Source organism: Euleptes europaea, chromosome 1 (genome assembly GCF_029931775.1).
Source record: "Euleptes europaea isolate rEulEur1 chromosome 1, rEulEur1.hap1, whole genome shotgun sequence".
Lineage (NCBI taxonomy): Eukaryota > Metazoa > Chordata > Lepidosauria > Squamata > Sphaerodactylidae > Euleptes > Euleptes europaea.
In genome coordinates this window covers 175,931,595-175,946,075 of record NC_079312.1, presented here as the reverse complement: position 1 = coordinate 175,946,075, position 14,481 = coordinate 175,931,595, and the positions used below count along the sequence as shown (strand labels likewise).

General features: G+C 51.1%; 1 protein-coding gene across 1 annotated transcript in view; it reads right to left on the bottom strand.

Annotated features, from left to right (window-relative positions):
- Positions 1 to 14,481, bottom strand: part of KCND1 (potassium voltage-gated channel subfamily D member 1) — a 62,691-nt gene that overhangs the window by 15,457 nt on the left and 32,753 nt on the right. The window contains 3 exon segments of the mRNA XM_056852266.1: positions 646 to 741; positions 3,047 to 3,130; positions 3,678 to 3,840. Of these exon segments, the coding sequence (XP_056708244.1) occupies positions 646 to 741; positions 3,047 to 3,130; positions 3,678 to 3,840 (343 nt within the window).

The window sequence follows — 14,481 nt, the reverse complement described above, 5'->3', positions numbered from 1 at the left end:
AGGGGCCAACCAGGTGCCTCCAGGAAGCCCACAAACAAGATGACTGCAGCAGCATTTGTCCTGCCTGCGTTCCACAGCACCTAACAGAATAGGCATACTCCTCTGATCCTGGAGAGAATAGGTATGCACCACAACTAGTATCCATTTAGACTAGTAGCCATAGATAGCCCCATCTTCCATACGAACATAAGGAAAGCCCTGCTGAATCAGACCAAGGCCCATCAAGTCCAGCAGTCTGTTCACACCATTGGCCAACCAAGTGCCTCTAGGAAACCCCACAAGCAAGACGACTGCAGCAGCAGCATCCTGCTGGCGTTCCACAGCACCCATCTGATCCTGGAGAGAACAGGTATGCATTATGACTAGTATCCATTTGAACTAGTAGCCCTGCTGGATCAGACCAAGGCCCATCAAGTCCAGCAGTCTGTTCACACCATTGGCCAACCAAGTGCCTCTAGGAAGCCCACAAACAAAATGACTGCAGTAGCCCAGATGCTGGTTCTGTCTGTCTAGCCAGCCCTGGAAGGACAGCAAATCCCACTGCACATTCTCAAGCCCTTCCCAGGGATCAGGCCCATCCTGGCCATGTTGCTTCGAATGCGCCCTCCCCTGTTCCCCGTTTCCCTCCATGCCCCTGCTACTCACAGTGGTTTTCTCCAGGCAGTGCAAGAGGTGATGGTGTTGCTGTTCGAAGGCTGACCGGTTGCGCACAGCCAAGGAGTGAGCTTCAGGGTCTTTGTCCTGTGGGAGAGAAAGACCTGCGTGCAGTAGGGTCGCCGGCTCCCGGTTGGGAAATACCTGGAGATTTTGGGGGTGGAGCCTGAGGAAGGCGAGGTTTGGGGAGGGGCGGGGCTTCGACACCATAGAGTCCAATGGCCAAAGCGGCCGTTTCCTCCAGGGGAACTCATCTCTGTCAGCTGGAGATCAGTTGTAATAGCAGGAGATCTCCAGCTAGTACCTGGAGGTTGGCAACCCTAGACCCAGCCCCAAATCTTGGCTTCTGCCGTTAGGGTTGCCAGCTCTGGGTAGGGAAATGCCTGGAGATTTTGGGGGCGGAGCCTGAGGAGAGTGGGGTTTGGAGAGGGGAGGGGCTTCAAAGCCATAGAGTTGTAGATCAGCTGGAGATCAGTTGTAATAGCAGGAGATCTCCAGCTAGTACCTGGCAACCCTAGACCCAGCCCCAAATCTTGGCTTCTACAGTTAGGGTCGCCAGCTTCGGGTTGGGAAATACCAGGAGATTTTGGAGGAGGAGCCTGAGGAGGGCTGGGTTTGGAGAGCGGAGGGGCTTCAGCGCCATAGAGTCCAGTTGCCAAAGCAGCCATTTTCTCCAGGGAACTGATCTCTATTGTCTGGAGATAAGTTGTAACAGTGGGAGGTCTCCAGCCGCCATCAGGAGGTTGGCAACCCTAGGGTGCAGACAGCTTGAAACAGGCAAGCCGGAAACAAAAGCCCAGCTCCGTTGCTGCGCTTGGCAGCTCCAGCTTGAACACCCACCTGTCTGTCATCGCTTGACTGTTGTGACATTCTCTGGGTAGGCTAGCGAGAGGGTGCAAATCTTTGTGGATTGGCAACGCATGTACATTTGGGCTAATGGCAGACCAAACTCCACCCTCCGATAATTGTGGTGAAGCTGAGCTAGGATTGTTAGATTCAAGCCCAGTCGCACCATAGAGACCAATAAGATCTTCGGGGCGGGAGGTTTTTAGAGTTAAAGCTGCCTTTGTCAGAGACAAGTACTACTTGTCTCTGACAAAGTACCACTTGTATCAGATGAAGGGTGGCTTCGACAGAGCAAACTCCACCCTCTGATAATTGTGGCAAAAGTTGAGCGGGGGGGGGGAGGAGGAGGAGGAGGAGGAGAAGGGGATAAGGGGAAGGGGAAGGGGAAGGGGAAGGAGAAGGAGAAGGAGAAGGAGGAGAAGAGCAGCTTTTCGGGCAAAACTCCATATTTTGAAATGTGTTTCGAAGACAGAAACAAATCTTTCTATGTATTAGAAGAGTTGGTTTTTATATGCCGACTTTCTCTACCACTTAAGGGAGAATCAAACCGGCCTACAATCTCCTTCCCTTCCCCTCCCCACAACAGACACCCTGGGAGGTAGGTGCGGCTGAGAGAGCTCTAAGAGAGCTGTGACTAGCCCAAGGCCATCCAGCTGCCTTCATGTGGAGGAGTAGGGGAAACAAATCCAGTTCACCAGATTAGCCTCCGCCGCTCAGGTGGAGGAGCAGGGAATCAAACCCGGTTCTCCAGATCAGAGTCCACCTCTCCAAACCACCGCTCTTAACCACCACACCACGTTGGCTTTCTTTAGGGTATGAGGTTTTGAGAGTTAAAGCTCCTTTTGTACCACTTGTATCCGACAAAGTCTCGAAAGCACCTACTCTGAAAATGTCGTTGGTCTCTAAGGTTCTGCCGGACTCAAATCTAGCTGTTTAGTGCTGTTTGATTCAACTATCTTGAATTAGGACCGCATCACTTCAGATGGCAGGTGCGAGGAATTTATGTCCAAATGCTTTTTAAAAAAGAATTGCCTGCATGTAGAAAACATGCACAGTAGGAGTAGGCATGAACCTGCCTTGCTGATATGCTGCTTTTCTAAGTTCAGGAAAGTTCAGTCTTTTTTAAAAAATCGATTCAAACATGCAGTAGCTGGCGACCCTGGAATAATAAAACTGGGGCAGAGCGACGGAAAAAAAATCTGTCGAAAACTGAGTTAGATGTTTGATATCACCTGAGACCAGTGTCTGCTCAGTGTGTTGGGCAAGGGGGGGTATCCAAGGAGTCTGGGAGCTGAAACTGCTAAAGATAGGGTTGCCAGGTCCCTCTTCGCCACCGGTGGGAGGTTTTTTGGGGGAGCCTGAGGAGAGCAGGGCTTAGGGTGGGGAGGGGCTTCAATGCCGTAGAGTTCAATTGCCAAAGCGGCCATTTTCTCCAGGGGAACTGATCTCTATCGGCCGGAGATCAGTTGTAATAGTGGGAGATCTCCAGCTAGTACCTGGAGGTTGGCAACCCTCACCAAAGAACACCTGCAAGAGCGTTCCCTACCTCGAGGCCTCCGTTCTGTTTGTACCGCAGGAAAGCGTTGGTCGTCCTGTTCTTGGCCAGCCGGATCCGGGTCAAGCGAACCTTCTGCAAGGGGAGAAAAGGAGGACTGTGTATAAAATGAGAGATATTTCCCCCGCATGTGCGCATGCACATGCACGCGCGCGCACACACACACAGGTCATTTATGCTTGGTAATTAGCAGCGCATTCCAGGCTGAAGTGCCCCGCATATTTTTGCTGATTTCTTCACGCTAAACCATCATTCCAACCATCACAGCGAAGCTGGTGCATACCTGCTTCACATTTCTTAAGAGCCCCTGTAACGCAACCTTTTGTATTTGCTCTGCCCCCACACCGAAGCATTCACTGAAGGAACCATGAAAAATCACAGCCGCGGCTGAGCTATGCAAACGACCATTGCTAACGGCTATGCAAACGAAGGAACAAAGGAGCAGGCGAGTGGGGGTGTGTGTGGTGGGATTTGTTTGCCTTTCACCTCTTGCATCAGGACCGTGAACAGTCATTTTAAAGGGCGGATTTTTTTAAAAAAGCAGCTCTGAGCGAGCATCAAAACCGACCCTGCGTCAATGGCCATGCTGTTCCCCCCCCTTCCCAGCCCTGGTCGCACTCACCTGCTGAGCCCGCCGCTTATCTGCCCGCTGGTTCTGGTGGTAGATGCGGCTGAAGTTGGACACAATGACAGGGACCGGGAGGGCGATGACCAGCACCCCGCTGAGGGAGCAGATGGAGCCAAAGATCTTCCCGGCAATGGTGCTGGGTACCATATCTCCGTAGCTGGAATGGAGGGGGGGGGGTTACTGTCGCCATTTGCCGTTCCCCCTGCTGGTTGCTCTCTCGTATGTTCACATAGTAGGATCGTAAATAGATGGTGAGGGGACCACCCCAAAACACACCTGGACAGCTTTATAAGAACATAAGAAAGGCCCTGCAGGATCAGACCAAGGTCCATCAAGTCCAGCAGTCTGTTTGCACAGTGGCCAACCAGGTGCCTCTAGGAAGCCCACAAGCAAGACGACTGCAGCAGCGTTATCTTGCCTGTGTTCCAAAGCACCTAATATAACAGGCATGCTCCTCTGATCCTGGAGAGAATGGGTATGCAGCATGACTAGTAGCCATTTTGACTAGTAACCATGGATAGCCCCATCCTCCATAAGAACATAAGGAAAGCCCTGCTGGATCAGACCAAGGCCCATCAAGTCCAGCAGTCTGTTCCCACAGTGGTCAACTCCCACAGGTGCCTCTAGGAAGCCCACAAGCAAGACGACTGCAGCAGCAGCATCCTGCCTGTGTTCCACAGCACCTAATATAATAGGCATGCTCCTCGGATCCTGGAGAGTATAGGCATGAACATAAGAAAGGCCATGCTGGATCAGACCAAGGCCCATCAAGTCCAGCAGTCTGTTTGCACAGCGGCCAACCAGGTACCTCTAAGAAGCCCACAAGCAAGACGACTGCAGCAGCATTATCTTGCTTGCGTTCCACAGCACCTAATATAACAGGCATGCTCCTCTGATCCTGGAGAGAATAGGTATGCATTATGACTAGTATCCATTTGGACTAGTAGCTAAGGATAACCCCATCCTCCATAAGAACATAAGGAAAGCCCTGCTGGATCAGACCGAGGCCCATCAGGTCCAGCAGTCTGTTCACACAGTGGCCAACCAGGTGCCTCTAGGAAGCCCACAATCAAGATGACTGCAGCAGCATTGTCCTGCCTGTGTTCCACAGCCCCTAATATAATAAACATGCTCCTGGCAACCCTAGACTGGCCCAGGGTGACCGTGCAAGTTTCCAAGGCAGAGTGGGGATTTGAACCTGGGTTTCCCCGATCCTAGTACAGCAATCTAACCACTACACCACTTCGGCTCAGTAATCCTAAGGCTGCAGAAATCCTACTAACAGAGTCTTACTAACAGAGTCCAATTCAAAAGTTGGCAAGCCGTCCTACGACAACATTACATGCGGACTGATGAAGAATTGTGTCCCAGGTCAGATCAGCTTTCTACCCAGAGTGTAGGGGGCAGGGTGTGATTGGTTTTTCTATTTCTCTTCAGCTTCATTCCTATGCTTTCCGGGATCTCTCGTGGCAGGGAATCTGCCTCTCTCCTGCCTGAGTTTAGTACATGACAACATTTATGGGGTGAGATAATCCTTTGTGTATATATAGCAGGTGGCTGGATGGCTGGGGCCCAGAATCCTGCCAAGTCTGGAAGCTGCCAACTTTTTTCATTTCCCCTCTCCCACACACACACACACACACACGTATGTTTAACAAGCGAAGCTTTTCCTGACACGTTGATCTTCCTGTTAGCAAAAGCTTCACCTGCTGATCGGGCATAGGGGTGGAGGGTATTTTTTTAAAAAATGGCAATCTGACCAGATTGTGTGCTGGATGAAGGAGAAGGAGAAGAAGGAGGAGAAGGCGGAGGAGAGTTGGTTTTTATATGCCGACTTTCTCTACCACTTAAGGGAGACTCAAACTGGCTTACAATCGCCTTCCCTTCCCCTCCCCACAACAGACACCCTGGGAGGTAGGTGGGGCTGAGAGAGCTCGAAGAGAGCTGTGACTTGCCCAAGGTCACCCAGCTGGCTTCGTGTGTAGGTCTGGGGAAACTAATCCAGTTCACCAGATTCGCCTCCGCCGCTCATGTGGAGGACTGGGGAATCCAACCCGGTTCTCCAGATGAGAGTCCAAACCACCACTCTTAACCACTACACCATGCTGGCTCTCAGAAGTACCGTTTACTGACAAGAAGGGATTTCCCAGAAATGCTGCTCTTGGGGGACACGGGACCCCATCAACAGAACAGGTGGGCCCTGGATGTTGGCAGTGGGAAAGGGGGAATCGGTCAAAATCACCCCTCTTCAGTCCGTGGAAATCTACCAACCCTATGTTTAAAGCTGCGCTTCGTAAGCACAGGGAATTGGACATTTGCCCCAGACTTTTGCCAGAATCTTGGTGCTAAGCAGGGGCAGCCCTGGTTGGTACTTGGATGGGAGACCACCAAGAAAGACGCAGAGGCAGGCAATGGCAAACCCCATCTGCTCACCTCTGCCCTGACCTGGAGGTCCCAGGCAAGTCCGTTTCTTTCATGCAGAACAAAGGTGAAAAGAATGTGAACAATTCTTCAGGAATGCAAGGAAAAACAGTGGGACTTAAGAACATAACAGCATAACAGCATAAGAAAGGCCCTGCTGGATCAGACCAAGGTCATAGAATCATAGGGTCATCTAGTTCAACCCCCTGCACAATGCAGGAAATTCACAGCTACCTCCCTCCCCACACACCCCAGTGACACATACTCCATGCCCAGAAGATGGCCAAGATGCCCTCCCTCTCATCATCTGCCTAAGGTCATAGAATCAGCATTGCTGACAGATGGCCATCTAGCCGCTGCTTAAAAACCACCAGGGGAGGAGAGATTATCACCTCCCGAGGAAGCCTGTTCCACTGAGGAACAGCTCTAACTGTTAGAAAAGGTCCATTAAGTCCAGCAGTCTGTTCACACAGTGGCCAACCAGGTGTCTCTAGGAAGCCCACAAGCAAGCAGCAGCATTATCTTGCTTGCGTTCCACAGCACCTGATATAATGGGCATGCTCCTCTGATCCTGGAGAGAATAGGCATGCGTCATGACTAGTATCCATTTTTACTAGTAGCCATGGATAGGCCTCTCCTCGGTGTACATGTCCACTCCCCTCTTCAAGCCTTCCAAGTTGGCAGCCATCACCACATCCTGGGGCAGGGAGTTCCAGCGCTCTGGGGCAGGATCTTCAGAACTCTGCCTAGGTCTCCACCCTCTCCTCAGCTAGCAAGATTGGAACCAACGGAGGCCATTGGTAATTGAAACAGATGTGCTTGATCTATGCAGGTTGCAGAATTTGGCATTTCTTAGCACAAACCTTGGCAAAGAATGTGGATTTTTTTTTTTTAAATGGCAGGGACCGTACAGCTCTGAATAATAGCAATTAAGTGCTGTCAAGCTGCAACTGGCTTATGCTGAGGACCACTCGTGGGGGTTTTCAAGGCAAGAGACAAACAGAGGTGGTTTGTTTGCCGTTGCCTGCCTCTGCATAGCAACCCCGGCATTCCTAGGTGGTCTCCCATCCAAATACTAACCAGGGCTGACCCTGCTTCGCTTCCGAGATCTGATGACATCGGTAGGGTTGCCAGCCTCCAGGTACTAGCTGGAGATCTCCTGCTATGACAACTGATGTCCAGCCGACAGAGATTAGCTCCCCTGGAGAAAAGGGCCGCTTGGGCAACTGGACTCTATGGCGTTGAAGCCCCTCCCCTCCCCAAACCTCGCCCTCCTCAGGCTCCGCCCCAAAACCTCCCGCCAGTGGCAAAGAAGGACCTGGCAACACTACTTCCTGAGGGACTGAACTGTGTAGTCTTAAAATCGGCTGTACATTAAACACATTAAGCTGCCTTACACTGAATCTGACCCTCGGTCCATCAAAGTCAGTATTGCCCACTCAGACCGGCAGCAGCTCTCCAGGGTCTCAGGCAGAGGCCTTTCACATCACCTACTTGCCCGGTCCCTTTAAGTGGAGATGCCGGTGATTGAACCTGGGACCTCCTGCATGCCGAGCAGATGCTCTACCACTGAGCCACAGCCTCTCCCCTTGTGAGGCACGTCCTTAGGGGTACAGTTCTCCCTTCCCCCACCCCACCTTAGTTCTCCCCAGCTGCCCATTCCTCCTTCTCCAGCCCACAACTATTTGCTAGAGGGCAAAGACTCCCAGCCTGCCCATCCGCTTGCCCAAACGCTGACCCCCGCAGCTCGAAGGGGATTCCTACTCTTTTCTACCACCCCACCTTAGTTCACCACTGCCGCCCATTCGCATAATTCCAGGAGAGCTCAAGGCCCCACCTAGAGATTGGTAACCCCACCCCAAATGAACGATTCCCTCCTCTTCCCTGGGGCGGTTCCCGTGTTTACAGCCCACCCGCCCCCAACACTGTGGAACAAAACCCGCAGCCGTTGACTGAAGAGGTGGGGATCTAACGCTTGGCACGCAGCAGGTTTTGGGAATTATGGCCTTAATAACTCCTTGGTTTTCTCTGATGGACGGGCCCCTGGGAGATAAATAATGGGAGCAGTGCCGGGCGGGGGTGTCGGGGAAGAAGGTAATTGAATATTAAGACACAGCAGGCTCCGGCATGAACGGAAGAGCAAATGAGTGAGTGAATGAATGAATTAATTAATGCTGGAGATCTATTTCAATCCAGTTGTTCTCCGAGTTATTTCCGTGACTCACACAACACACATCTTCCAATGGAATCGCATGGATACAGACAGCCGTGTAAAAAAAATACACCCTGATAGGGTTGCCAGGTCCCTCTTCACCATTGGCAGGAGGTTTTTGGGGTGGAGCGTGAGGAGGGGGGGTTTGGAGTGGGGAGGGACTTCAATGCCATAGAGTCCAATTGCCAAAGTGGCCATTTTCTCCAGGTGAAGTGATCTCTATTGGCTGGAGATCAGTTGAAATAGTGTGAGATCTCCAGCTACTACTCCAGCTGAAATTGTCTGTGCAACCATGTATCAGTGTATTATTACCCCGATGGAGGAAATTGTGTAAGAAGAATTCATGGTTTGCCTCTGCTGATCCCTATGGGATAGAGAAATCTTTGGCTTTAGAAGCCTTTTTCAAGACAAGTGTGCATATTATTGATTCTATTGAACGGGACTGAGGAAGACTTGAGACTTGAAACGATCGTATCCCTTTTCACCCCTTCTTTTTCTAGACCTCAACCTTGGATTGAAAGTTACTGTATATGTATTTACACACCTGTATAACTTGTGTATGAATTACACTTTTGTCACTTTGATACAGCATTGCCTGCATTCTGTACTTTCTTCCTAATCTGAGATATTAGTACAGAGGTGTTAATTTTTGATTGCTTAACCTTTGTGTAACACCATTACTACCTGGAGGTTGGCAACCCTACACCCTGACCATGGTTACCCTGACCTGGATGACCTAGGTCTTGGAAGCTTTTGGAAGCTAAGCAGGGTCGTCCCTGGTTAGTATTTGGATGGGAGACCACCAAGGAAGTCCAGGGTCACCACGCAGAGAAAGGCAATAGAAAATCACCTCTGACCATTGCTTGCCTTGAAAGCCCTACGGGGTCGCCTTGACAGCCCTTTCCCACAACCACTGAGGGCATGGCTGAAACAGAAGTATCCCCCCACCTCATCAGATCAACGGTCAATCTAGCCAGCATTCACTTTTGAACAGCAGCCAACCAGGTGCTTATTTGATGCCCCTATTTGGTATCGGTATGGTGGTAGAAAGTGCTGTCAAGTCGCAGCCAACTTATGGCTACCCCATAGGCAAGAGGCGATCAGAGGTGGTTTGCCATTGCCTGTATCTGCGAAGTAACCCTGGACTTCTTAAGTGGTCTCCCATCCAAGTACTAACCAGGGTTGACCCGCTTAGCTTCTGAGATGTGACAAGATCAGGCCATCCTGGGCCATCCATAGAATCATAGAGCTGGAAGGGGCCATGCAGGCCACGTAGTCCTGTCCAACCCCCTGCTCAATGCAGGATCAGCCTAGAGCATCCCTAGTAGTAATACCAAGAGATCACCAGGCCCCACCTGGAGTTTGGCAACCCTATTCTGCGGGCGCTACAGCCAGACGGTTGCCCCCACCATTCAGGTTTAAACACGTTCTCAGTGCCAAAGCACAGTCTTTGCATGTGTGCAGGGAAATGCCTTCAAGAGCCAGCGTGGTGTAGTGGTTTGGAGCGGTGGAGTCTGATCTGGAGAACCGGGTTTGATTCCCCGCTCCTCCACATGAGCGGGGGAGGCTAATCTGGAGAACTGGATTTGTTTCCCCATTCCTACGTATGAAGCTGGTTGGGTGACCTGGGGCTAGTCACAGCTCTCTTAGAGCTCTCTCAGCCCCACCTACCTCACAGGGTGTCTGTTGTGGGGAGGGGAAGGGAAGGCGATTGTAAGCCGGTTTGATTCTTCCTTAAGTGGTAGAGAAAGTTGGCATATAAAAACCAACTCTTCTTCTTCCTCTTCATCCTTCTGGGACTGGGGTTTAGAGCTTCCAGGCCAGACAGCCAGAGGTAGCCAGCAGGCCTGAGCATCTCTCGTTGAAAAATAAAAAATAAAAATCCACTCTTGTTGAGTTCTTCTCCACATTAGAGCCTTCCCCTCCAGCCTATCTGAGGGCGATCCTTGTCATCAATCAGCAGTTTATATATTCCTGTTGCTCGAAGGCCATCTCCTCAATGACAGGCCAGCCTGCCAACCTGCTAAACTCATTCTGGATGCTAATCCTGACCTCCGAAATGCAATGCGATCAAGGCCGCTGGCGTCGGGAGGGCTGTGCATTTGGGGAAAAAAGCCATTCTCTGGCTCCTTTATCTCTGAACCAATTCCAGTTCAGGAGCCCACTTCTGGCTTCTTTAGCAATGAATTCTCCAAATTTTGGGAGCGCGATTTTCTTGCCCCCCCTTTTTTTGCAGTACATCAGTGAACACACATGAAGCCGCCTGATTCTGAAGCTAACGTTTTCTGATTTTTTAGAAGACAAGAGGGACAGGCAGGGCAGGATTAAGTGCTATAGTGGTTAAGAGCGGTGGACTCTAATCTGGAGAACCGGGATTGAGTAGTGGTTTGGAGCGGCGGAGTCCGATCTGGAGAACCGGGTTTGATTCCCCACCCCTCCACGCGAGCGGGCGGACGCTAATCTGGTGCACTGGCTTTGTTTCCCCGCTCCTCCACACGAAGCCAGCTGGGTGACCTTGGGCTAGTCACAGCTCTCAGCCCCACCTACCTCCCAGGGTGTCTGTTGTGGGGAGGGGAAGGGAAGAGGATCGTAAGCTGGTTTGAGTCTCCCTTAAGCGGCAGAAAAAGTCGGCGTATAAAAACCGACAGCGGACAGCCGCTCTTAACCACTACATCGTGCTGAGATAGTAGAAAGCACAGCACGGTTGTATAGGAAAGGTCCTTTCTGAATCCTCCTTGGAAGCAGGAAACGAGAGTAACAGAGGCAAGTCCAGGCCAGAACCTTTCAGTAACCTATGTTACTATTCTCATTGCTGGGAGGTTTTTTTTTTTTTGTCTGCTTGTTTGACAGAGGCGAGCATTCAAAAATAGGTTTTCCTGCAGCTCGGAGTGGCCGACTCTAAATCGGCACCCAATTTACAGCTCATTCCGCTGCGTGTGTAGACGCAGCCTCTGCCACAAATTGGGGGGGGGGGTTTGAGGCGCCCTCCTCCCAATTGTGCGACTCGCTGGAGAGGGCTGCCTCGTTTTTTGCACCGCTCTTAACGAAAAACGAACCCGGTGCCTTAAGGGTGCCCATTTCTGATTTAAAAACATTGGCAAGCTTGCGCCAGTCTAGGCGTTGGAACCTGGAAAGAACCCGGTAGTTCAGGAATGGACCTACAAGCCTCTTCAGATGGGTGGAGAGCCAGGGTAGCCAAAAAATTTTTGCCACTGGCGGGGGGAACCCCCAGCGGGGCTCCCCTGCCGCTTGCTGGCACTTATGGGGGGGTGGCGGGGAAATAAGGGGGCAAGAAGGGCGATCTTCTGACACTGCAGCGTCATTTATGGCAACGTAGCCAGGAGTAATGTCACTACAGAGCCACTGTGGTACAGTGGTTAAGAGCGGTGGTTTGGAGGGGTGGACTCTGCTCTGGAGAACCAGGTTTGATTCCCCCACTCCTCCACTTGAACGGCGGAGGCTAATCTGGTGAACCGGGTTGGTTTCCCCACTCCTACACATGAAGCCAGCTGGGTGACCTTGGGCTAGTCACAGTTCTTTCTGAACTCTCTCAGCCCCACCTCCCTCACAGGGTGCCTGTGGTGGGGAGGGGAAGAGAAGGCGATTGTAAGCCGGTTTGATTCTTCCTTAAGTGGTAGAGAAAGTTGGCGTATAAAAACCAACTCTTCTTCTTAGGCTTGCCAACTCTGGTTTGGGAAACTCCTAGAAATTTGGGGGAAGAGCCTGGGGAGGGCGGGATTCGGAAAAAGGAGGGAGCTCAGCAGGAACCTAATTCCATAGAGTGCCCTTCAAAATTTGCATTTCCTCCAGGGGAACTGATCTTTCTAGGTCCTAAAAAAGGGGGGAAGGAAAAAAAACTTAACCCTAAAAACAGAAATAAGTACCTAGAACAGGGGTGGCGAACCTTTTTTCTGCCAAGGGCCATTTAGATATTTATAACATCATTCGCGGGCCATACAAAATTATCAACTTAAAAATTAGCCTGCTATATTTGGTCAAATTTAGCCAAGAGGCACGATCGGAGACGGCTCCGAGTGTCTGCCACGTAGAGCGACTCGCTTTTGAGCTCTGCCATTCCCAGCAGGGCCCCAGAGATTCAGGCAGGGCAGCAAACACAAGACATAGTTTGTTGGGCAGTCCTAGCAGCTCCATAGCTAATGACTCTTCTTCAAGGGGGAAAAAAGGTTCCTTTTCTCAGCGCAACAAACTAACATCCGCCTTGAATAGAGGCTATTCCTGTCCACGGGAGGAGGCGGATTGCCAGTCTTAGATCCTTCTGAGCTAGAGATCTTCCAGGACCCACAAAGGGCCAGACCAAATGATTCCACGGGCCTTATATGGCCCCCGGGCCTGACGTTCCCCACCCCTGGACTAGAAGGTCACGCAAAAACAACAACAACTAACAAGGCCAAAAATATAATTAAAAGCTAAACCATTAAAAAGTTGTCTAAGTACACATACGTTTAATACAAGTTAAAGCCATATAATGCTAATGACTCCTATATGGCCTTGCATGGAGTCTTCCTAACACATGTATTAAAATAACTCAATCGGCATAATATACAATTAGACATACAATCATACGCAAACCATAGACATATAATCACCGGTGGGAGGTTTTCAGGGCGGAGCCTGAGGAGGGCGAGGTTTGGGGAGCGGAGGGACTTCAGTGCCATAGAGTTCAATTGCCAAAGCGGCCGTTTTCCCCAGGGGAGCTGGAGATCAGTGGCGATAGCGGGAGATCTCCAGCTAGTACCTGGAGGTTGGCAACCCTAAGGCCGGAGTTAGACATTGTAGGCCGCTTGAAAATGCGAGCCGTTTGTATGAAGCCGTTCTACACCGTTTGGGCCATTCTCTTTACAAGCCGAGCACGTAGAGGCAGCTTCCCTAGGAAGCCATTTGTCAATTCGGATCCCCGTGTGGATTCTGCAATTTTCACCAATGTGTTTTCGTTCACATTTTTTTGTTGGCGCTGTGGCGAAAACTGCCCAGACAGCACGGAGATCTGCTTGGCACAAACAGCTCGCCACTCGGGGTATTGCATGAATAGGGCATGCAATAACGACAGCTTGGTCAGACCCAGACTGCCCGCCTGATTCCTCCGCTGCTTTTTATCCACATCCACCCACCCACCCCGGCCACCTCTGCGCTTGCAAACACATAAATAAAAACCTCCCGATAACCAACACGCAGCCAATTATGCAAGTCATTACGGCGGCAGCAACAGACATTATTGAATGGATGTGTTTTGTGTCTCAGAGATGCATCATGGATTCCTGAAGCGCCACCCGTATTTCATGTCCGGAACGCTCCTCAATTAAAGCATTTGTATTTCCAATTTGAGTTAATCAAGCCTGCATTTAGCTGGGGGCTCGGCAAGGAACTTCTCTAGGATGGTTCCTTCCCGGTTCCACCCCGCCAGGCAGCCTGCGTTTGGAGCTGTGCTCGCACGAGGAAGAAATAAGAGTTGGTTTTTATATGCCGACTTTCTCTACCACTTAAGGGAGAATCAAACCGGCTTACAATCACCTTCCCCTCTCCACGACAGACGCCCTGTGAGATAGGTGGGGCTGAGAGCGCTCTAAGAGAGCTGCGACTAGCCCAAGGCCATCCAGCTGGCTTCACGTGTAGGGGTGGGGAAACCAACCCGTTTCACCAGATTAGCGTCCACCGCTCATGTGGAGGAGAAGGGAATCAAAGCCAGTTCTCCAGATTAGAGTCCAACGCTCCAAACCACCGCTCTTAACCACTACACCACGTTACAACACCCTCTCACATGCTTAGCTATCCTCATTAACACACATAAAGCTGCTTTATACTGAATCCGACCATTGGACCATCATCGGTGGTGGTGGTGGTGGTTCTTCTTCTTCTTTCCCAGATGAATGTGGGGGCAAAGTGGCTTCTCCCACCCTGCTCCCTTCCCACCCCGAGTGCCTTCATCCTCCTTCCTCTCTGTCCCACTGTATCGAGTGAGGGTACCGCACAGCTGATGGGGGAGCAAATGAAAAGATTGGGGGGAATGGATGGGAGTAGACACATCTGCCTCACCTCCCAATTTAACCCAAAGTCTAAAAATGTGGCTGAATCTCCCAGTTTTAACCTGGCAATCCTACTCTAGACACTTGCCCATTGCTCCAGTGATTGGGGAGGGGCCGTGGCTCA